The sequence below is a fragment of the Dryas octopetala genome, chromosome 8 (genome assembly GCF_963921425.1).
Source record: "Dryas octopetala chromosome 8, drDryOcto1.1, whole genome shotgun sequence".
Lineage (NCBI taxonomy): Eukaryota > Viridiplantae > Streptophyta > Magnoliopsida > Rosales > Rosaceae > Dryas > Dryas octopetala.
Window position 1 is genome coordinate 9,592,899 of NC_141373.1, and position 23,711 is coordinate 9,616,609.

General features: G+C 37.2%; 2 protein-coding genes and 3 pseudogenes across 5 annotated transcripts in view; 3 read left to right on the top strand and 2 right to left on the bottom strand.

Moving 5' to 3' along the window:
• The window catches only part of LOC147276996 (S-adenosyl-methionine 4-1-methyl-2-pyrrolidinyl-3-oxobutanic acid methyltransferase-like), a 37,065-nt pseudogene that overhangs the window by 8,598 nt on the left and 4,756 nt on the right, over positions 1 to 23,711 (top strand). The window lies entirely within an intron of this gene.
• On the top strand, positions 341 to 3,218 carry LOC147276997 (AAA-ATPase At3g50940-like; annotated as a pseudogene). The gene is made up of 2 exons (XR_015123829.1): positions 341 to 1,575; positions 2,490 to 3,218. The product of XR_015123829.1 is annotated as an AAA-ATPase At3g50940-like (transcript).
• Positions 3,748 to 8,593, bottom strand: LOC147276998 (disease resistance protein RML1A-like). The gene is made up of 5 exons (XM_086253189.1): positions 8,106 to 8,593; positions 6,822 to 7,929; positions 5,575 to 5,850; positions 4,720 to 5,466; positions 3,748 to 4,609 (listed from the first exon to the last, which is right to left on the bottom strand). Exons 1-5 carry the CDS (start codon positions 8,591 to 8,593, stop codon positions 3,839 to 3,841), a joined length of 3,390 nt encoding a protein of 1,129 aa, XP_086109315.1. The 3' UTR covers positions 3,748 to 3,838.
• Positions 13,067 to 15,887, top strand: LOC147276999 (AAA-ATPase At3g50940-like; annotated as a pseudogene). Its single transcript, XR_015123767.1, has 2 exons — positions 13,067 to 14,292; positions 15,207 to 15,887. The product of XR_015123767.1 is annotated as an AAA-ATPase At3g50940-like (transcript).
• Positions 16,529 to 20,853, bottom strand: LOC147277000 (disease resistance protein RML1A-like). The gene is made up of 5 exons (XM_086253192.1): positions 20,108 to 20,853; positions 18,827 to 19,928; positions 18,390 to 18,665; positions 17,537 to 18,283; positions 16,529 to 17,416 (listed from the first exon to the last, which is right to left on the bottom strand). The coding sequence occupies exons 1-5, from the start codon at positions 20,596 to 20,598 to the stop codon at positions 16,559 to 16,561; spliced, it is 3,474 nt and encodes a 1,157-aa protein (XP_086109318.1). The 5' UTR covers positions 20,599 to 20,853; the 3' UTR covers positions 16,529 to 16,558.

Genomic DNA, 23,711 nt, shown 5'->3' on the forward strand with positions numbered 1-23,711 from the left:
CTTACAATCATAATGTTACCATTCGGATGTTGACCTGCTTGTTGACCCAAATTTTTGCTAAATTGTTTCTTGGCTATCACGCTTTTGGTTATTTTTATGTTTTTAGGTTCTCTTGATTAAGTTCCATCCCCCCTCCTCCTACTTAAAAAAAAAAAAAAAAAAACCGCATAGACCAAAATAGAGAATAGCCCAAACTATAAGAGGCAAAGTCGTAATTTAGTCAAAAAATGGAACACCAAAAAGAGCACTAAGTATTTCCGAGCTGGACAGTGTAGTCACGCTCTAGACTTATAAACAGCAAGTCTTCCACTATCAAGTCAACAAGTCAATCTACCTTTTGATCTTCAAAACGACACCGTCTGAATCCTCTAACGACCCTGCAATGCTCTTCCTCGCAGGCAGAGAAGGCAGAAAGCACAGAAACTTCCACCACCATCTTCAACCTCAGAACTTCCCCCACATTCCACAACCAAAACCCACCTCACAATTCCTCAAACCAACCCCAAAATCCCCATCAAAACCAACCCCAGATGATCACCATGTTCACCAAAAACAAGGAAATGCCCTCCGCCAAAACTTTGATCTCCACCACAGCCTCCGTCGCTGCCACCGCCATGCTCGTCCGTTCGATCGCCCGCGACTGGGTCCCCAGCGAGCTCCAACTCTACGTTTCAAAGAAGCTCAGAAGTTTACTCACCACCTTCTCTTCCCAACTCACCCTCGTCATCGACGAGTTCGAGGGTCTCAACCACAACCACCTCTTCAATGCCATCCAAGTCTACTTGAGACCCACAATCTCTCCGAAAATCCAGAGGTTCAGGGTCACAATGCCCGCCAAAGAAAACAAGATTATGGTCTCCATGGAAAGGAATGAAGAGGTGGTTGACTTTTTCAATGGGGTCCAACTAAAATGGAAGTTGGTCTCCAAGCAAATCCCATCCAAGTACATAGCAACCCCGGACTCCGGCGGAGGGCTATACTGGGGCTCCACCGTGAAATCCGAGCTCCGGTACTTGGAGTTGAGCTTCCACAAGAAGCACAAGGACTTGGTTCTTGGGTCTTACCTTCCTTATGTATTGGAAAAGGCCAAGGAGGTCAAGGATGAAATCAAGACTTTGAAGCTTTTCACTTTGAAGTATGATCGAATGATGGGAAGAAGGAGAGGGGACATGTGGCAGTCTGTGAACCTTGATCATCCTGCAACATTTGAATCACTAGCCATGGAGTCTGAGGTCCAGAGGAGGATGGTAATGGAGGACCTTGAGAGGTTTGTGAAGAGGAAGGAGTACTGTTGGGAAGGCTTGGAAACGTGGGTACTTGTTGTTTGGGCCTCCTGGTACTGGGAAGTCGAGTTTGATTGCTGCCATGGCTAACTACCTCAATTTTGATGTGTATGACTTGGAGTTGACTGATATTAGGCGTAATTCTGAGCTCAGAAAGCTGCTGATTTCCACGGCAAACCGATCGATTCTTGTGGTGGAGGATATTGATTGCTCCATTGAACTACAGGATAGGCTTGCACAAGCCAGGGCTTCCAACCCTCGTCCTCGTGCATCTACTGCTCCAAGAACTGAGGTAAATCATATGTGATTTCACTTTGTGCTTAATGATTATTGCTTGGGTTGTTTTTGCCTTATTCAAACTATCGTTTACAAGTTTTTGTTGCTAATTGCCGTGTGTTGGATTTTAAAACACCAGGGTCCAGATAGAAAAACCACCACCTCCCCTGAAACTTTGAGAGGTTGCTAGAAACAAGGGTCATGGCTATTGTGTCTTTGCTTTTGCTAACAATAACTGCAACTTGAGAACTTTGAGGAAATAGGACCCTCTTCATATGATTTGTGCGCTCATTCTGTGGTTATATTCAAGTTATCGTCTTAGGATTTAAGGTTGAGTGTAGAAGCCTAAACGATGTAGTTTAGGATTTAAACACCAAATCAGCACACAAAACATAAGCAGGGTATCTAAACTCACCTTTGAGAGGTTTTTGATGATTAGTGATTGTCGACAAGGAGAGGATAAATGGAAAACGAGACTAAAAAGCTTGCCTGAAATTGAAATGCACATATTGGATGACTTTATTGTGTACTGATTAGAACAAATAACTATTGTAGGTTGTTACTTTAGCTCGATGTGGCATTCTAAAATTGATTTAGGTAGATGGTTACATACACTGCATCAGCAATGAATTTCTTCTGCTAAAACAAACTGAGTAATGTGTTTATCCTTGGCGAGGAATGTGTTTGCTTTGGATAGATAGTAAAATGAATTCCTCGAAGACTGTCAACTCTGATAGGTAAGCAATGTCCATCTAAAGCAAATACCAGCTAATCCATCAAAATGATGAGAGGCAGAACAAGCTAAAACATCATTGACATGTAATTGCCTCCTATCACTGGAGCATACTATTTGAGCATTATGGTAGTCCTTAATGCATTTCATCCAAAAGATATGACTCAATTAATTCATTTACATTCCATCCTTTTTAGGTGACTCTGTCAGGATTGCTCAACTTCATAGATGGATTGTGGTCAAGCTGTGGGGATGAGCGGATCATAGTGTTCACTAGAATCACAAAGAGCGGCTGGACCCTGCCTTGTTGCTCCCGGGTCGTATGGATGTGCACATCCACATGTCCTTTTGCACCCCATCTGGGTTCAAAATGCTGGCCTCCAATTATCTTGGAATTACAGACCACACACTTTTCTTGGGCATAGAGCAGTTGATAGCCACTGTGAAGGTGACTCCTGCAGAAGTAGGAGAGCAGTTGCTGAAGAATGAGGAACCTGAAAGTGCACTGAGAGACCTCATTGGGTTCCTTGAGAGGAAAAAGAGAGCAATTGAGGAAGCTGTGAGTAAAGCAGAAAATGGAGGACCTAAAGCAGATATAAAATAGGCAAAAGATAAGAGGGACAGGTGGAAATGAGAATTGAGAAAGATCCAAGAACTGTGGCTGTAAGGAAGAGGTAGAGGTTTAAGACCAAAAGAGAAGGTATAGATTTGAGAGACTAGAAAATCGACTTAGGCTGGTGGTTATATTCTATATCTCTTTTTTTTTTTTATTCTATATCAGCAGCTTCTTTCTGTGCATGAGCTACTGGACAATAAGATTGCTTTTCCTTTTTTATTGTAAACAAAAACTAGTATTGGCTATTCTATTATGTAAAGGGAGAAGTTTAGTGTTTGGTGGAATTTTTGAAGATACTAAAAATTCATTTAAACAATATTGGTAAAAAAAAAAAAAAAAATCATCCACAAGAAAAAAAATAATTGGCCATGTAACCAGTCCGTTAGATCTTTGAAAGAATAAATCGAAGTTGATTAGTTGAGACTTGAGACTTGAGACACGAGAAGTAAAGTGGGACAAATAAAGTTTACAGGTTAATTACAAGGTGAGACAAATAAAGTATCTTGCATTTTTTGCATATTTTCATTTTCTTAAAAAAAAAAAAAAAAAAAAAGTTGGGTTAAGCAGATTTCCAACTATAAGATCGATGTATTTCCAAAATCCTCTCTCTCTCTTGTTTGGTTATAGTTTGTTGTTTGTTTTTGAGTTCTATGGAGAAAAATATGGTCTTGGTTTATAAATTCTCAGATATGCTGTTATGAATTTTTTTCAATATTTTCTAGTTTCTTTCTAAATTCTTAAGTATAAATAAACAAGGTTTTCTTTCATTTTATAAATTCTAAAGAAATATAGATGCAAAATAAAATGAAGTTAGACAATTGACAAATGAAGGGTGCATTCAAAAATTTCATTGAAAGTCCAAAACACAAATAAAGCCCAGCAACAACAACAGAGAACGCACATGAACCGAATCAGGGCAGGCCCATGAAATTATAGATCGAAGGAGGTTCTTTGCTTCTTTAGACAAGGTTGTTCATCACCATCATCATCGTTTTCATGCTCACCATCACCATCTTCATCTTCTTTAAGACGAGGTTGTTCAAGTGGCCAAAAAAAACGACTATGTTGTTCATGGCCTCCATCATCACCTTCATTATCGTTTTCATGATCACCATCATCTCCGTCGTCTTTGTTTTCATCTTCATTACCATTCTGTGGCATACCAGCCAGGTGGACCCCGCAGCTTTTAAAGAACCACCCACTATCGCCTGGGTAGCCAAAGGTAACTCGACAGACATAAGGCACAGATGGAGTCTCTGTTTTTCCATCCAACTCCGACTTGAAGTCAATAGGTAATGGAATATACTTTAGCCACACATGATCATGAGTTGTCAACTTATCCGCCATTATAAAAATAAAAGGCCAATGAAAATATTTCCTTCGATCTATGGAAAGTCCATTGATCGAAAGATCGTACCAAAAACCAGGACGACCAACAAACTTTTCCGTCATATCAAAAACAACACATAAAGCAAATCCGGTGTTCTCCCAGTATTTGAAATTTTGAGGGATTTCCATAACTACTTCACAGAACTTATCCTTATTAATATATATATCTTCCCACTTGACTTCATGCCATTCTCCCACTTCACCAGACTCATGGTCGACACCATTAATTAGCACACATACATCTTCACGGCACTTGAACCACTTTGGCACTTCATTTCCTGGAAATACAACGTCAAAGCAAGAGTTCTCTACCTGTGAATTTACACAGTAATTAATATTGTTATTAACTTATTAACATTCATATATATATATATATATATACAGAGAGAGAGATTGAGAAAGAGAAAGAGAAAGAGAGTGACCTGATTCAGTAATATGTTTGCCATGTTTGCCACGTCCAAGCCCAGATTATCACATAGTCTACGGCAATTAGACAAGTCCATATTTTCAATGCCCTGTGTGTCATTATGGTCCAACATGTTGGACAATGCTGGAAATGTTTCCAAAGATATGCAATCAACCACTGATATTATTGTTATATTTGGTGGAAGTTCAGGAATTGCTCGAAGCTTCTTGCAGCCATTCAAATAAAGCACTGCCAAGTTCACAAATTTGTCAATGCATAGTGGAAGACTAACACAACTGCTTTTTGATAAATCGAGAAATCCTAATGTGGACAGGCAATCAAGATTCTCAAGGAAATCATAGTCTGATAAATTGCATCCACTGAAATTAAATACCCGAATCCCAGTAACATTTCCAATCGATGATGGCATTTCTTTTATGCCACTTTTCCATAAGCACAAATCACATGACGATTCCATCTTGTCCACAATTTCTGGAAAACTCTCAAGCCTTTTGCATTCCGCAAGACTAAATTTTTCTAGAGATTTCAAGCAAACTCTTGTTGGAAACATTGTGAGGTTATAGCATCCCTCAAGATCCAATGTAACAAGTCTTCCAAGGAAGCCAACAGAAGGATGAACCTCCTCTAAACTAGTACAGCCACGTAACAACAAGCTCTCTATGTTTGACATTCCGGATAAGTCCGGGATTCTTTGTAGGAACTTAGAGCCTTCAAAATTTAGAGATTTCAGCTTTGTCCAGTACTGTGAGGAAAAAAAAAAAAAAGATCAAATGATATGCTTTTAAAATTTATAACATAATTATAATAAAAAATCTTCAAAATAATAATGCATGAAAATAATTTAAAGTACCTTAAATCTCTCTCCCAGTTGTGTGACGAGACTATGAGGCATATTGAGCACAAGAAGTTCTTCTGGATGAAAATCGGTTGGAAAATATTTTAACTCACATCTACCCCAATCAATCAACTTCAAGCTGTTGGGTAGATAATCGACGCATCCAGAAAGGCATCCGTTACAGTTTATAAAATATCTAAGATTTGTCATTCCTGTAAAGCTTCTAGCATTCAATCGAATCCCTTCTGGCCCAGGAAGCTTTAACTTGATGCCTTTAATTTTATCTGTTCCCTAGTATGAGAAAACATGTAGTATTAATAAAGCAAGTCCTTTATCAAAAGAGAATGTAAGTGTTTTAAAATTCTATTTAAATTTTTTATAGTGTGTTTGGATGGAGAAAAAAAACATAGAGTTTAAACAAAATTCAGTATTTAAGAAATTACATGCTCTAATTTTTTTGTTTGGGTCCATAAATATAGAATTTTGTAAATTCTATGTGAAAAAAACTTGGGATTTGAGGGTTGTAAATTATAAGTTTAAATTTCACTTAAATTGATATCATTTTCAAAATTCCAATTTTTACAAAAAATAAAAAAATAAAGTCATGTCCACCCATCACCTTGCCAAATAATCACAATACCACCACCACTACCACCATGCGGCCGCTACCACCACCACCACCACCACCGTCACCACCACTGATCATGACACCGCCACCACCGCCACCACCACCACCTCTGTCATCACCACCACTACGTACCACCATCGTCACTACAACTGACATCATCGCCACCACTACCATCACCATCGCTGCCACCTCCAACACCCCAATTTTCACCGCCAACATTTCTCCCACCTCCAGTGGGCCATGCCATCACCCTTACTACCATCGTCAACTCACCACAAGCATTATTTTTATTGTTGCCACTATCAACATCACTCTTTTATAATTGATGCATACAACTACTATAAATTTTGTATTTAAATGTCATTATGATTACATTTATTCAAACAAATAATTTACATATTCTAGAATTTTAAATCACGTGGTTTTAAATTTCGTCATTTGTGAATTCCTTAGTAGTTTTAATAAAGCAATAATATGCATATTCTTTTCAAATAAGGCAATAATACAATCATTCTTTTCAAATTTAATAAAAAAAATATTTTTTGTGGAACCTCAACAGTGGTACAAGAGAGAATTTATTGAAAGCAAAGAAAGAAGAACAATGAGATATTAAGACAATAGATATTGTACTTACTTTATTTTTTGTTAGAACACGATACACATCCTTGTGAAACCACAATCTGCTTCGTTGTTCAGGATGAAGGGGTGATTCTTGCCGAACTATATCTTTACCCATTTGTTCTAGCAAACCATGCATAGAAATCCTATTGTTTTCATCAAGAGTTATGATGGCATTTTGTATGAGTGCTTCAAAATAATCTCCATGAAAATCGAGGTCATCATCTTCTAGTATTTTTCTCAAATAGTCTTTTTCTTCACCGTTGAAAAAACATGCAATGTCAAGGAAAACTTCTCTCTCAATATCTGTCAATGATTCATAACTTATTCGGAGTGTATTTTGAATAGAACTAGGAGCATTAATTTTGTAGGTATCTAATGTAGCTTCCCAACAATCTTTGCCTTCAGCATAACGCAAATGAGAGCCTAGAAGTTTTAGAGCCAATGGAAGGCATTCAGCATTCCATATTGCACGTTGTGCAAGTTCAACAAACCCTTCTGGAGGTTCATTTCTCTCAAAGGCATGCCAACTGAAAAGCTCAAGAGCTTGTTGTTCATCTAATTTCTTGACCTCGTATATTTTCTTGATTCCATGATGAATTAGCAAACTCTTATTTTTTGTGGTTATAATAATTCTACTTCCATCACCAAACAAACCTGTACGATGAGCTAAATCGCGTAACCAATCCAATTCATTCACGTCATCAAGAATTAAGAGAAGCCTTTTATGGCTCAACCTTTCCTTTATAACTTTGATTCCTTTAATAAAACTGATCTCCTTCAAGTTTGGGTCTCCTAGAATCTCATAAAGAAGAGTCCCTTGTAGTTGGGCGATCCCTTCATGTGACTTTGACTTTTCTCCAACATTTTCCAAAATACATCTACCTTCAAACTTATGGCCAATTAAATTAAAAACAGCTTTAGCAATTGTTGTCTTGCCTATTCCAGGAGTTCCCCATATCCCAACTATGCGACGATCATTTTCCCCAACACCTAAAAGTTTATCCATATCTTGTAGACGAGACTCTATTCCAACCGGGTACTTGGCCACCTCCAGGTTTGTGTAGTTTAGTAGTTGGACTGAGATCCATTCAACGATTTTGTTGATAAATTCAAATTCATACCTATAAGTTTAAAAGCATATGTAACATTTAGGGAACAACTTGTTCTATATCTGCTATAAAAGAAAAGAATCTTAATTATACTAGGAAAAAAAGCTTAAAATGGAAGATATATAGCCCTCAAATATAGAATAAAACAGTAAGTCAATACTATATTTAGTGGTTAGAAATATACTCACCCCTCCTTGAAAGGCCATCCAGACAACTTTGATGCTTGTTGAAGAGCTTCTGTCCATCCACGCACCTTCTCTTCGTTATCCTTGAATTTGATTTTATGGTCAGCAAGTGCTTTTCCTATATCTGATGGTTCCATCTTGTAGAAAATTGGTACAACTATTTGTTGCTTTGATTCTCTACAATGAAGAATCTCAACGAGTTCATCCAAGCACCACTTTGAGGACGCATAGTTTTCGGAGAATATGATAATGGAAATTCTGGACTCTTGAATTGCTTTGGGAAGCGTCCTTGATATTTCTTCTCCTCTTGTAAGGTCAATATCTATGAAGGTTTTAATTCCTTTCTTATCCAAAGCATTGTAAAGATTTCCTGTAAAGCCAAAGCGAGTATCGTCACCTCGAAAACTTAGAAAGACATCGTATGTCCTTGAATGTTGGACTTGGAGGGATGCAGACGAAGAGGAGGCTCCTTGATTGTTGATGGAAGCCATATAGCTAGTTTGTGTTTGTGTGCGTATAGCAGATAAGAAAACCAAAAAGACCTCAATGAGTTTATATACAAGTCTTATTTCCTCCAGAGTCTTTTGTCTGTATCTCATAAGTCTTCTATTTTTGTTTTTTAGTGAAAAGTCAGAAGAAAAGAACACATAGAAAATTACAAACTTAACCACCATATGATTAAGCTTTCTGCTACAAAACAATTTGCAGGAATTCAACAACCATTCTCACCTAAAAAGTTGACATTCATATGCATTATTTCATTCCGATGTGCACAGCACACTCGATCAAACTAAGACTTTGTAAGATATATATATGATTTCCTTCTCATTATTAAGATTCAGTTCTACATTTTACAAAACTATCATTTACCCAAATAATGGAGATTTTCATAAAATAATTCATTTGAATGAGCATTTATCAGCTCTTTTGAAATTTTATATGCCTCTTAGGGATATTATAAAGTAGAATAGTCTGATTTCGTGGTATTTAGAAATTTAGATATCATAGCGTAGCATTTATCAGCTCATTTCAAATAACAGACCCAGCCATATAATATATACATATTGTATTTAGAAATTTGTTATGGGTTTTGGTCCCACTTGATTTCTACAGCCTACCATTATTTCTACATTTTATAACGAATCCATGAAGCACGATTGGTAGGTGGGTCTCTTGCTATATTTTCTACATTTCGTGGAAGCAGCGCACTTTGACTACTCTTTCCAGTGGGTGGTTAGTTGTTTTCAAAATATATAAAAAACACTTTACATTTTCAATTGTTTTAAAGAATTTGTAGAAGAAATTTTTCTAAGGCACCAACAGTTTGTGCTTTGATGAGATGACCAAGCCATGTCATTTGTATTTAATTATTTTTTGATTTAAGTTATCCACATTATTGTGAGTTAAATACCACATTTATAGCTACTTGCATATATGAAATGTTCAAGTTAATTTTTTTTTTTGTAGTTGGTGAGCAGTCCAGTTAGAAGGACGTAGAATTTGTCCTCTACACCCAAGTTTGGTCTCTCTCCCTTATATAAAAAAATAAGGCAATTTTCTCTCTTCAACCCTAAAATCTATCTATAGGAGAAATTTTTTTTGTGATACGAATAGTTTTTCTGAAGTGCCTAATAAACCAGAAAATATAAAATTTTATTTGTGTTCTTTCTCTGATTCATTCTCCACCACCGGCATCTCCATTGAGAAAAAGAGGAAAAAAAAAAAATAGGAACGTACTACCCGGGCATTACACATAATAATAAGATGAAGGTAACATTTTTTGGTCAATGATAAAGACACGTACGAAACGCAAGGTTTTTGTCTTTTATCTGAATGAAATTTCATTGAAAGTCCAAACCACAAATAAATTAAGGCTAGCAACAACAACAATAGAGAAAGCCCATGAACTGATGCAGAACGGATGGCGGAGAAGTTTATACAACAACTTAATCGTTGCAAACCCAAGAAATTTGGGAAATGATTTCTACTAGTCGGAGGGTTTGGATCTGAAAGTGGTACTAATGCATATCGTTTCAAAGGGAATCGCGAGACGAGTCAAACTCATCGCTATGCAATGAAGTATGGGCTTTTTCGGCCATCTGAGATTGTTTAGGGCCTCAAAACTGCATTTTAAACTTTTAAACATTTTATTTATTTTCGTTTATATTTTATTTGGGTTTGTAATTACCCGTGGGTCTTAATTATATGGTTGTTTGCGCCCTAGGGTTTGTTTAAACGTACTTAAGCAATTTTTACAATTGCTAGCCGAATTATTCTATTATTATTTTTATCAAACTAATTGTTAAGGTTTTATCTCAATTTTCTGGTGGATTCCAAGCTTCTTGTTCTTTTAGGTTTACGTTTGTAAACCTTGGCTGATTGTACTGCATCATGAACCCAACCAAGGCAGGCCCAGGGAATTATAGAAGAATAGAAAGATTAGAAGTAGGAGGTTGTTTATCACCTGCATCATCACTATCCAGCAGCTGCAACTCTTGAAGTCAACAAGGAATGGAATATATATACTTGAAATTTTAAAGTCAACTCTTGAAGCCACACATGAGCTGTCGACTCAAAAACCAAAATCACCGTGAGATTTGCATAAAGTCAATCCTGTGTTCTCCCAGCATTTGAAATTTTGAGGGATTTGCATAACTACTTCACAGATGTCACCATGACGTGCAGTGAGTCTTCCACGCTCTAGTCAACAAGTCAATCCAACTTTTGAACCCAAAACGACACCGTAAAACGACACCGTCCGAGTCCGAGTCCTCGTGCGTCTAATTCTCAAAGAACAGATGTAATTCATATATATATGGTTTCACTTTCTGCTTAAAGATTATTGCTTGGGTTGTTTTGCCTTTACTTATTTACACCATCATTTACAAATTTTTGTTGCTGATTGGCATGGGTTGGATTATTTACAGAGGTACTACTGATTAGAACAAAGAGCTTTTGTTAATAAATATGCATGTTAGTTGTTACTTTACCTCAACGTGCATGGCTTCGATCTTCTAGATTGTCATTTCTATAATTGGTTTGGGGAGATGGTAAGATTACGTACATACCCTGCATCAGCAATTAATTTCTTCTGCTAAATTCGAATTGAGTAATGTATTTATCCTTGGCAAGCAATGTGTTTGCTTTGGGTAGATACTAAAGTGAATTCAATCAAGACTGCCAACCCTGATTGGTGATCGAGGAAAGGTTTTGTGGTACACATCTAAAACAAATACCAGCATTTCTATCAAAATGATGAGAAACATAACAAGCTACCCTTCCATCACTGAAAAATACCAGTTTTTCATTTGGAGTGAACATGAACTTCCAAATCCTGCGCCTGAGACATGAGTCACATGACATATATATATATATATATATATATATATAAAGCTTCTGTATCACAGAATTTGTCTAATTTGATGAGGAATAAATCAAAAAATTAACTTGTACAAACTTGAGTTAAGACAATAAATAATGCTCTGAGAGACAACAAAATACACAAAGTATGGTCTGAGTTTATATTTTCTCAGATATCAGTTATGAACATTTTCAATATTTTCTTGTTTCTTTCTAAATTCCTAGTGTAAGTAAGTAAACAAGGTTTCCTTTCATTTTTTCACTAGTAATCTAAAGAAAGTAATTAAACAAGAATATTACTAGACTAAACCGACACACAGAAAGTGACAGAAGGCATGGATGGAGTCTCTGCCTCTGTATCCAGCTTCGACTTGAAGTCACGGTGTACACTCTGCCTCTTTCCAATGAAATAAAAAATCTCGTCCTCAATGACATCCACTTGCATATAATTGGTGAAGCCCAGTAAGATATCCAATCAATGAAGGCAATTCTTTTATGCCACTGTCATTTAAAATACAAATAACCTAACAATTCCATCTTGTCCATAATTTTTAAAAAAATCTCAAGCATTTTGCAACCACTAAGACTAAATGTTTCGAGAGATTTCAAACAAACTCTTTTGGAAACATTTTGAGGTGATCGATAGCATCCATCAAGATCCAATGTAACAAGTCTTTCAAGTAATCCAAAAGAAGGATGAACCTCCACTAAACTTGTACAGTCATTTAGCAACAAGCTCGAACTCAATGTTTGAAAAATCTTGGTCATCATCTTTTAGTTTTTCTATCACATAGTCCTTTTTTTCACCGTTGAAGAAACATGCAATGTTTAGGAAACCTTCCCTCAAATCATCTTCCAATGAACTAGTAGCTATTTGATGTAGCTATCCGACGATCAATGCTTTCAACTTTATGGAAATGAGAGCTTAAAAGTTCCAGAGCTAATGGAAGGCATTGAACACTGCATATTGCTCGTCTTGCAAGTTCAACATACTTGTCTAGAGGTTCATTAATTTCCTCCAAAGGCATGCCTGAAAAGCTCAAGAGTATTCCTCCATTTGAAACCAACACCCCAACCTGCTTAAAATCATAATGTTACCATTCGGATGTTGACCTGCTTGTTGACCCAAATTTTTGCTAAATTGTTTCTTGGCTATCACGCATTTGGTTATTTTTATGTTTTTAGGTTCTCTTGATTAAGTTCCATCCCCCCTCCTTCTGCTTTAAAAAAAAAAAAAAGACAACTCACGACTTTGGTTCTTATAGGTCCTTGTAATTCGGAAAATTCTTTCACTTGATCCTTGTAGTTTAGACATTTTGCACTTTGGATCATTTTGTCTGCAAATTCAGACAAAATTGCTGATTTGCCCTTGATTGAATAAACTACACAACACAAGACAAGCATGATAGCCATTAAAACCGCATAGACCAAAATAGAGAATAGCCCAAACTATAAGAGGCAAAGTCGTAATTTAGTCAAAAAATGGAACACCAAAAAGAGCACTAAGTATTTCCGAGCTGGACAGTGTAGTCACGCTCTAGACTTATAAACAGCAAGTCTTCCACTATCAAGTCAACAAGTCAATCTACCTTTTGATCTTCAAAACGACACCGTCTGAATCCTCTAACGACCCTGCAATGCTCTTCCTCGCAGGCAGAGAAGGCAGAAAGCACAGAAACTTCCACCACCATCTTCAACCTCAGAACTTCCCCCACATTCCACAACCAAAACCCACCTCACAATTCCTCAAACCAACCCCAAAATCCCCATCAAAACCAACCCCAGATGATCACCATGTTCACCAAAAACATGGAAATGCCCTCCGCCAAAACTTTGATCTCCACCACAGCCTCCGTCGCCGCCACCGCCATGCTCGTCCGTTCGATCGCCCGCGACTGGGTCCCCAGCGAGCTCCAACTCTACGTTTCAAAGAAGCTCAGAAGTTTACTCACCACCTTCTCTTCCCAACTCACCCTCGTCATCGACGAGTTCGAGGGTCTCAACCACAACCACCTCTTCAATGCCATCCAAGTCTACTTGAGACCCACAATCTCTCCGAAAATCCAGAGGTTCAGGGTCACAATGCCCGCCAAAGAAAACAAGATTATGGTCTCCATGGAAAGGAATGAAGAGGTGGTTGACTTTTTCAATGGGGTCCAACTAAAATGGAAGTTGGTCTCCAAGCAAATCCCATCCAAGTACATAGCAACCCCGGACTCCGGCGGAGGGCTATACGGGGGCTCCACCGTGAAATCCGAGCTCCGGTACTTGGAGTTGAGCTTCCACAAGAAGCACAAGGACTTGGTTCTTGGGTCTTACCTTCCTTGTGTATTGGAAAAGGCCAAGGAGGTCAAGGATGAAATCAAGACTTTGAAGCTTTTCACTTTGAAGTATGATCGAATGATGGGAAGAAGGAGAGGGGACATGTGGCAGTCTGTGAACCTTGATCATCCTGCAACATTTGAATCACTAGCCATGGAGTCTGAGGTCCAGAGGAGGATGGTAATGGAGGACCTTGAGAGGTTTGTGAAGAGGAAGGAGTACTGTTGGGAAGGCTTGGAAACGTGGGTACTTGTTGTTTGGGCCTCCTGGTACTGGGAAGTCGAGTTTGATTGCTGCCATGGCTAACTACCTCAATTTTGATGTGTATGACTTGGAGTTGACTGATATTAGGCGTAATTCTGAGCTCAGAAAGCTGCTGATTTCCACGGCAAACCGATCGATTCTTGTGGTGGAGGATATTGATTGCTCCATTGAACTACAGGATAGGCTTGCACAAGCCAGGGCTTCCAACCCTCGTCCTCGTGCATCTACTGCTCCAAGAACTGAGGTAAATCATATGTGATTTCACTTTGTGCTTAATGATTATTGCTTGGGTTGTTTTTGCCTTATTCAAACTATCGTTTACAAGTTTTTGTTGCTAATTGCCGTGTGTTGGATTTTAAAACACCAGGGTCCAGATAGAAAAACCACCACCTCCCCTGAAACTTTGAGAGGTTGCTAGAAACAAGGGTCATGGCTATTGTGTCTTTGCTTTTGCTAACAATAACTGCAACTTGAGAACTTTGAGGAAATAGGACCCTCTTCATATGATTTGTGCGCTCATTCTGTGGTTATATTCAAGTTATCGTCTTAGGATTTAAGGTTGAGTGTAGAAGCCTAAACGATGTAGTTTAGGATTTAAACACCAAATCAGCACACAAAACATAAGCAGGGTATCTAAACTCACCTTTGAGAGGTTTTTGATGATTAGTGATTGTCGACAAGGAGAGGATAAATGGAAAACGAGATTAAAAAGCTTGCCTGAAATTGAAATGCACATATTGGATGACTTTATTGTGTACTGATTAGAACAAATAACTATTGTAGGTTGTTACTTTAGCTCGATGTGGCATTCTAAAATTGATTTAGGTAGATGGCTACATACACTGCATCAGCAATGAATTTCTTCTGCTAAAACAAACTGAGTAATGTGTTTATCCTTGGCGAGGAATGTGTTTGCTTTGGATAGATAGTAAAATGAATTCCTCGAAGACTGTCAACTCTGATAGGTAAGCAATGTCCATCTAAAGCAAATACCAGCTAATCCATCAAAATGATGAGAGGCAGAACAAGCTAAAACATCATTGACATGTAATTGCCTCCTATCACTGGAGCATACTATTTGAGCATTATGGTAGTCCTTAATGCATTTCATCCAAAAGATATGACTCAATTAATTCATTTACATTCCATCCTTTTTAGGTGACTCTGTCAGGATTGCTCAACTTCATAGATGGATTGTGGTCAAGCTGTGGGGATGAGCGGATCATAGTGTTCACTACGAATCACAAAGAGCGGCTGGACCCTGCCTTGTTGCTCCCGGGTCGTATGGATGTGCACATCCACATGTCCTTTTGCACCCCATCTGGGTTCAAAATGCTGGCCTCCAATTATCTTGGAATTACAGACCACACACTTTTCTTGGGCATAGAGCAGTTGATAGCCACTGTGAAGGTGACTCCTGCAGAAGTAGGAGAGCAGTTGCTGAAGAATGAGGAACCTGAAAGTGCACTGAGAGACCTCATTGGGTTCCTTGAGAGGAAAAAGAGAGCAATTGAGGAAGCTGTGAGTAAAGCAGAAAATGGAGGACCTAAAGCAGATATAAAATAGGCAAAAGATAAGAGGGACAGGTGGAAATGAGAATTGAGAAAGATCCAAGAACTGTGGCTGTAAGGAAGAGGTAGAGGTTTAAGACCAAAAGAGAAGGTATAGAGTTGAGAGACTAGAAAATCGACTTAGGCTGGTGGTTATATTCTATATCTCTTTTTTTTATTCTATATCAGCAGCTTCTTTCTGTGCATGAGCTACTGGACAATAAGATTGCTTTTCCTTTTTTATTGTAAACAAAAACTAGTATTGGCTATTCTATATGTAAAGTGTGAAGTTTAGTGTTTGGTGGAATTTTTGAAGATACTAAAATGCCCTTTGCTAAGAGAAATTGTTCGGACGTACTAACAATTCATTTAAACAATATTGGTAAAAAAAAAAAATCATCTACAAGAAAAAAAATAATTGGCCATGTAACCAGTCCGTTAGATCTTTGAAAGAATAAATCGAAGTTGATTACTTGAGACTTGAGACGCAAGAAGTAAAGTGGGACAAATAAAATTTACGGTAAATTATACGGTGAGACAAATAAAGTTTACCCGTTTAGTATCTTGCATTTTTTGCATATTTTCATTTTCTTAAAAAAAGAAAGTTGGGTTAAGGAGATTTCCAACTATAAGATCCAATGTATTTCCAAAATCGTCTCTCTCTTGTTTGGTTATAGTTTGTTGTTTGTTTTTGAGTTCTATGGATAACAATATGGTCTGGGTTTATAAATTCTCAGATATGCTGTTATGAAATTTTTTCAATATTTTCTAGTTTCTTTCTCAATTCTTAGTATAAATAAACAAGGTTTTCTTTCATTTTATAAATTCTAAAGAAATATAGATGCAAAATAAAATGAAGTTAGACAATTGACAAATGAAGGGTGCATTCAAAAATTTCATTGAAAGTCCAAAACACAAATAAAGCCCAGCAACAACAACAGAGAACGCACATGAACCGAATCATGGCAGGCCCATGAAATTATAGAAGGAGGTTCTTTGCTTCTTTAGACAAGGTTGTTCATCACCATCATCATCGTTTTCATGCTCACCATCTTCATCTTCCTGATGATGGTGATCATCATCATCTCCGTCATCTCCGTCGTCTCCGTCATCACCCAGGAAATTATGGAAGACCGAGGTTCTTTGCTTCTTAAGACAAGGTTGTTCAAGTGGCCAAAAAAAACGACTATGTTGTTCATGGCCTCCATCATCACCTTCATTATCGTTTTCAGGATCACCATCATCTCCGTCGTCTTTGTTTTCATCTTCATTACCATCCTGTGGCATACCAGCCAGGTGGACCCCGCAGCTTTTAAAGAACCACCCACTACCGCCTGGGTAGCCAAAGGTAACTCGACAGACATAAGGCACAGATGGAGTCTCTGTTTCTCCATCCAACTCCGACTTGAAGTCAATAGGTAATGGAATATACTTTAGCCACACATGAGGTGTCAACTCATCCGACAAAAAAACAAAAGGCCCATGAGAATTTATCCTTGGATCTATGGAAAGTCCATTGATCGAAAAATCGTACCAAAAACCAAGAACACCAACAAGCTCTTCCGTCATTTCAAAAACAACACATACAGCCACTCCTGTGTTCTCCCAGTATTTGAAATTTTGAGGGATTTCCATAACTACTTCACAGAACTTATCCTTATTAATATATATATCTTCCCACTTGACTTTATAGCATTTTCCCACTTCACAAAACTCAACGTCGACACCATTAATTAGCACACATACATCTTCACGGCAATTGAACCACTTTGGCACTTCATTTCCTGGAAATACAACTTCAAAGCAAGAGTTCTCTACCTGTGAATTTACACAGTAATTAATAATGTTATTAACTTATTAACATTCATATATATATATATATATATACAGAGAGAGAGAGAGATAGAGAAAAAGAAAGAGAAAGAGAAAGAGAGTGACCTGATTCAGTAATATGTTTGCCATCTTTGCCACGTCCAAGCCCAGATTATCACATAGTCTATGGCAATTAGACAAGTCCATATTTTCAATGCCCTGTGTGTCATTATGTTCCAACATGTTGGACAATGCTGGAAATGTTTCCAAAGATATGCAATTAATCACTGATATCCGTTTTATATTTGGTGGAAGTTCAGGAATTGCTCGAAGCCTCTTCCAGTAATTCAAATCAAGCTTTGCCAAGTTCACAAATTTGTCAATGCATAGTGGAAGACTAACACTGCTGCTTTCTGATAAATGGAAAATTTCTAATGTGGACAGGCAATCAAGATTCTCAAGCCAATCAAAGTCTGATAAATTGCATCCACTGAAATAAAATACCCGCATCCCAGTAAGATTTCCAATCGATGGTGGCAATTCTTTTATGCCACTTTTCCATAAGCACAAATCACATGACGATTCCATCTTGTCCACAATTTCTGGAAAACTCTCAAGCCTTTTGCATCCATAAAGATTAAACATTTTTAGAGATTTCAAGCAAACTCTTGTTGGAAACATTGTGAGGTTATAGCATCCCGTAAGATCCAATGTAACAAGTCTTTCAAGGAAGCCAACAGAAGGATGAACCTCCTCTAAACTAGTACAGCCACGTAACAACAAGCTCTCTATGTTTGACATTCCGGATAAGTCCGGGATTCTTTGTAGGAACTTACAGCCGTCAAAATTTAGAGATTTCAGGTTTGTCGAGTGCTATGAGAAAAAAAAAAAAAATCAAATGATATGCTTTGAAAAATTTACAACATAATTAAAATAAAAAATCTTCAAAATAATAATGGATGAAAATAATTTAAAGTACCTTAAATCTCTCTCCCAGTTGTGTGATGGGACTATGAGGCATATTGAGCACAAGAAGTTCTTTTGGATGAAAATTCGCTGGAAAATATTTTAACTCACATATATACCAATCAATCAACTTCAAGCTGTTGGGGAGATAATCGACGCATCCAGAAAGGCGTGCATTACAATTTATAAAATATCTAAGATTTGTCATTCTTGAGAAGCTTTTAGCATTCAACCGTATCTCATCTGGTTCAGGAAGCTTTAACTTAATACCTTTAATTTTATCTGTTCCCTAATATGAAAAAATATATGCTATTAGTAAAGCAAGTCCTTTATAAAAATATTTAAATTCTTTAAAATTATAGTTACATTTCTAATATGTTAATAAGACAATAATATATTAGATATAATCTTTCTTTTCTAATTGAATAAAACAATATATATTCTACTTACTTTATTTTTCATTAGAACATTGCACACATCTTTGTGAAACCACAATCTACTTCGTTCTTGCTTACGAGGTGATTCCTGCCGAACTATATCTTTACCCATTTGTTCTAGCAAACCATGCATAGAAATCCTATTGTTTTCATCAAGAGTTATGATGGCATTTTGTATGAGTGCTTCAAAATAATCTCCATGAAAATCGAGGTCATCATCTTCTAGTATTTTTCCCAAATAGTCTTTTTCTTCACCGTTGAAAAAACATGCAATGTCAAGGAAAACTTCTCTCTCAATATCTGTCAATGATTCATAACTTATTCGGAGTGTATTTTGAATAGAACTAGGAGCAATTTTGTAGGTATCTAATGTAGCTTCCCAACAATCTTTGCCTTCAGCATAACGCAAATGAGAGCCTAGAAGTTTTAGAGCCAATGGAAGGCATTCAGCATTCCATATTGCACGTTGTGCAAGTTCAACAAACCCTTCTGGAGGTTCATTTCTCTCAAAGGCATGCCAACTGAAAAGCTCAAGAGCTTGTTGTTCATCTAATTTCTTGACCTCGTATATTTTCTTGATTCCATGATGAATTAGCAAACTCTTATTTTTTGTGGTTATAATAATTCTACTGCCCTCACCAAACAAACCTTTATGATGAGCTAAATCGCGTAACCAATCCAATTCATTCACGTCATCAAGAATTAAGAGAAGCCTTTTATGGCCCAACCTTTCCTTTATAACTTTGATTCCTTTATTAAAATTGATCTCCTTCAAGTTTGGGTCTCCTAGAATCTCATAAAGAAGAGTCCCTAGTAGTTGGGTGATCCCTTGATGTGACTTTGACTTTTCTCCAACATTTTCCAAAATACATCTACCTTCAAACTTATGGCCAATTAAATTAAAAACAGCTTTAGCAATTGTTGTCTTGCCTATTCCAGGAGTTCCCCATATCCCAACTATGCGACGATCATTTTTCCCAACACCTAAAAGTTTATCCATATCTTGTAGACGAGACTCTATTCCAACCGGGTACTTGGTCACCTCCAGGTTTGTGTAGTTTAGTAGTTGGACTGAGATCCATTCAACGATTTTGTTGATAAATTCAAATTCATACCTATAAGTTTAAAAGCATATGTAACATTTAGGGAATCAACATTGTTCTATATCTGCTAAAAAATAAAAGAATCTTAATTATACTAGGAAAAAAAAGCTTAAAATGGAAGATATATAGCCCTCAAATATAGAATAAAACGGTAAGTCAATACTATATATATTTAGTGGTTAGAAATATACTCCCCCTCCTTGAAAGGCCATCCAGACAACTTTGATGCTTGTTGAAGAGCTTCTGTCCATCCACTCACCTTCTCTTCGTTATCCTTGAATTTGATTTTATGGTCAGCAAGTGCTTTTCCTATATCTGATGGTTCCATCTTGTAGAAAATTGGTACAACTATTTGTTGCTTTGATTCTCTACAATGAAGAATCTCAACGACTTCATCCAAGCACCACTTTGAGGACGCATAGTTTTCAGAGAATATGATAATGGAAATTCTGGACTCTTGAATTGCTTTGGGAAGCGTCCTAGATATTTCTTCTCCTCTTGGAAGGTCAATATCTATGAAGGTTTTAATTCCTTTCTTATCCAAAGCATCGTAAAGATATCCCGTAAAGCCATAGCGGGTATCCTCACCTCGAAAACTTAGAAAGACATCGTATGTGCATGAATGTTGGACTTGGAGGCAAGCAGAAGAAGAGGAGGCTCCTTGATTGTTGATGGAAGCCATGTATAGTTTGTGTTCAAAGAGTTTGGAATATTGGTAGTGATTGCGTCAAATTAAGAGTTTTCATTGTTAATATATGAAATTATGAAGGCTGCTTATGCCTTCAGCCTTTTCCTACTACCTACAATGTGAATGTGAGGAACTTTCGGTGCAACTGCAAGTCTTGTAAGATGATATTTTTTAATTAATTTGTTCTTCTTTTTCTCATATATATTGTTATCTCATGGAGGAACTTTCGGTGCAACTCTCTCACCTCCGGTCCCCTATCTCTTGGTTTAATATTTTAAATTATGATAGGTTTGGTATTAATAACTTATTTCTATTAGAGGTGAAGGGTTATGATGGGTTATGGTCCCACTTGACTTGCAATGAATCCATGAAGCACGATCGGTCGGTGGGTCTTGGCATCTTGCTATATTTCTAAATCTTGAGCAGCCCATTCTGACTACTCTTTTGTTTGTTTATGCATTTTGATTTTGCAGTGGGTAGTTAGTTGTTTGGTTGTAAAATGACTCAATTTTTTAAATTTTAAAAAGTGAGTCAGTCTTCTAATGAACTCATGAAAACTTGTTTATTTATGACCATCCTCGAAAAAGCAGTGAACTCCATTTGCAGGAAATCAAATTAACAACCATATATGCCAAGAATGGTTCACAAAAGTGTACAACCATATATGTAACTAAAAACCATTTGCAGTGAACGTCGAGTTGGCTTTCTCCATTTGCAGGACATCAAATTAACAACCATATATGTCAAGTTTTCCTCTCATATGCTTTTCACTCCAAAGTGCACAGCACACTCGATCACACTAACACTTTGTAACTAAAAACATATGGTCAAGAATGGATTTGTGTGCCTTTGTGCACAAAGAGTTCGTGCCTAAGTCATCACTCAAAGTAACACCACCTGTCGTATCAATAGCATACATCACCCAACCTAACCATGGTGGCAAGTGTTTCTGTAAGCCTTCCCTCTTCTTCATTACTTTGGCTAATAAAGTGGTAAGCACCTAATACTATTACTACTTGAAGCCCATATATTCCTCCATTTGAAACCAACACCCCCTATCCCCCTCAGCCCCACCCAACAAAAGGAGGGATGGTGAATATAAGAAGAAGGCAATTAAACTTGTATGAGAACTTGAGCAAAAACTTGAGGAAAATAATCCACCAAACCACGCCAAGAGAAATCATGTGATCCAACTCCGTTTTCTTATGACAAACAGTACACTACATATGGTATTTGTGGTCATTTAAAAATAGTAAAGTGCTGGGCCTGTGCTCATATGACAAAGTGCAAAGCAAGCTCAAAAAGCAGGAAAGAGAAAATACCAAGTATCTAAATCACCTTAGAACCACCAACCATATGTGGAACTAAAGGATTCCCAATTACTACAAATGCTAAGTTTGAAGCATATCCAACTAGCAGTCTTTCATTTGTATTGAACTCTACATCATCATGAACCTCCAAATCATGCGCCTGAAACACGACAATAAAGCTTCAGTCACACACTAATTTGAGGAATAAAAAAATTTAACTTGTACAAATTAAGTTAGTTCCAACTTTGCTGATCATTTAATTAGCACTCCTTTTTATCAATCATGTTACACAGATGGCTCAATGGAGATTATTGTTTATTTACCTTCATATTTGTCACTTTCATTATTTTCATAGTTATCCATTTCATCTTTTATGATAATCTATGTATTTATCTAGAATTTTAGTGTACATCTTAGGTTAAGTTTTATAATTATCACATAGTTTTTGCCTCTATAAATTGGGCCCTTTGTAATTTGTTTGAGGTAGACTTGATTATTGATTATAAATTGGAATTTCTCTTTAAATCCCTTCCCAGTATTCTTCCCTCTTTTTACTGTTTCTCTCTTATCTCCTTAATCTAATCTTTTCTCTGTCAAAACCCTACTGGTACTACATCAGGGCTACCCTTTTCTACTTCCCATTTTTCGGTTTGTTTATGAAACTAGAATTGGGTTTTGACAAAATTGATGGATGTTAGCACCGCATCCGCTGTAGCTCTCGCTGCAATTGCCCAACTTTGACACGGACTTCATTCGAGAATTGGGCTTCGTGTATGACCAAACCACCAAGCCTTTCCAGAAGAAAACAGACAACGTTCTCAGCCATTTCACTTCGCTCAAAGGATAGTACCTAGTGTCTCACTGTTTAACAATTTTTAAAAGGCTAGGAGCGGTGTAAATATTGTTTAAAGGACACAAGTCAATTGTGTTAAACCATGAGTACCTAGAACTCATAATTTCTCTAGTACAAGCTGGTGGTGTAGGACTCATGCACGTTGATTGACTTCTCTTTAATTCATTCATCTTCTTTTTATATTTTTGTTTTGGCACCACCAGTTGTATAGAAAGCTGAGGTAACTTTTTTTGTGGACTGAATGATCAAACAAAGTCTTTGTGGACATTCTTTCCACAAAGACTTTACTCACGTTGATTGGACTTCTCTTTGAGAACAAACAAATTGGCTGTGGGAGCTTTCTATACAACTGGTGGTGCCAGTTGGGTTTCATTATATTATCAACCAAAACATACATAAACAGAGAAAAAAACTTAGCTATCCCGGGGACGGACAGAGAGAGAGAGAGAGAGAGAGAGAGAGAGAGAGAGAGAGAGAGAGAGAGAGAGAGAGAGAGAGAGGGAGGATGGGGACATGCAAGTCCTAGCCTTCTCATAAACAGAAGATGTTCGTACACCAATGGGATCCATCTAAAATCCCGACCTCCATGGCTTCCAAATCATACAACCCACTCTATAACATGTATGAAAATTTTAAATTTTTCGTACTTGGAAAAAGAGAGACCCAAAAAGAAGATGGAGAAACAGCAGAGAATAATGGGAAACAAAATTTTTTTAGAAATATAAAAACTTGAAAAAAGTCTGAAACTGGGCTTTGTTTCACTGATGATATAAGTGGCTTTCACAACCTAATTCTCAAATTGTTTTTTTTCTATGATTATCAGATCGAGTTGGATGTTGCCATGTTGGTGGGCGGCCCACTTCCTTTGTCGGTAGGAGGAAACCAAGCAATTATAAGTGATGAAGATCAGCCCACGATTTCCCATTTAAACCCAATTTAAATGA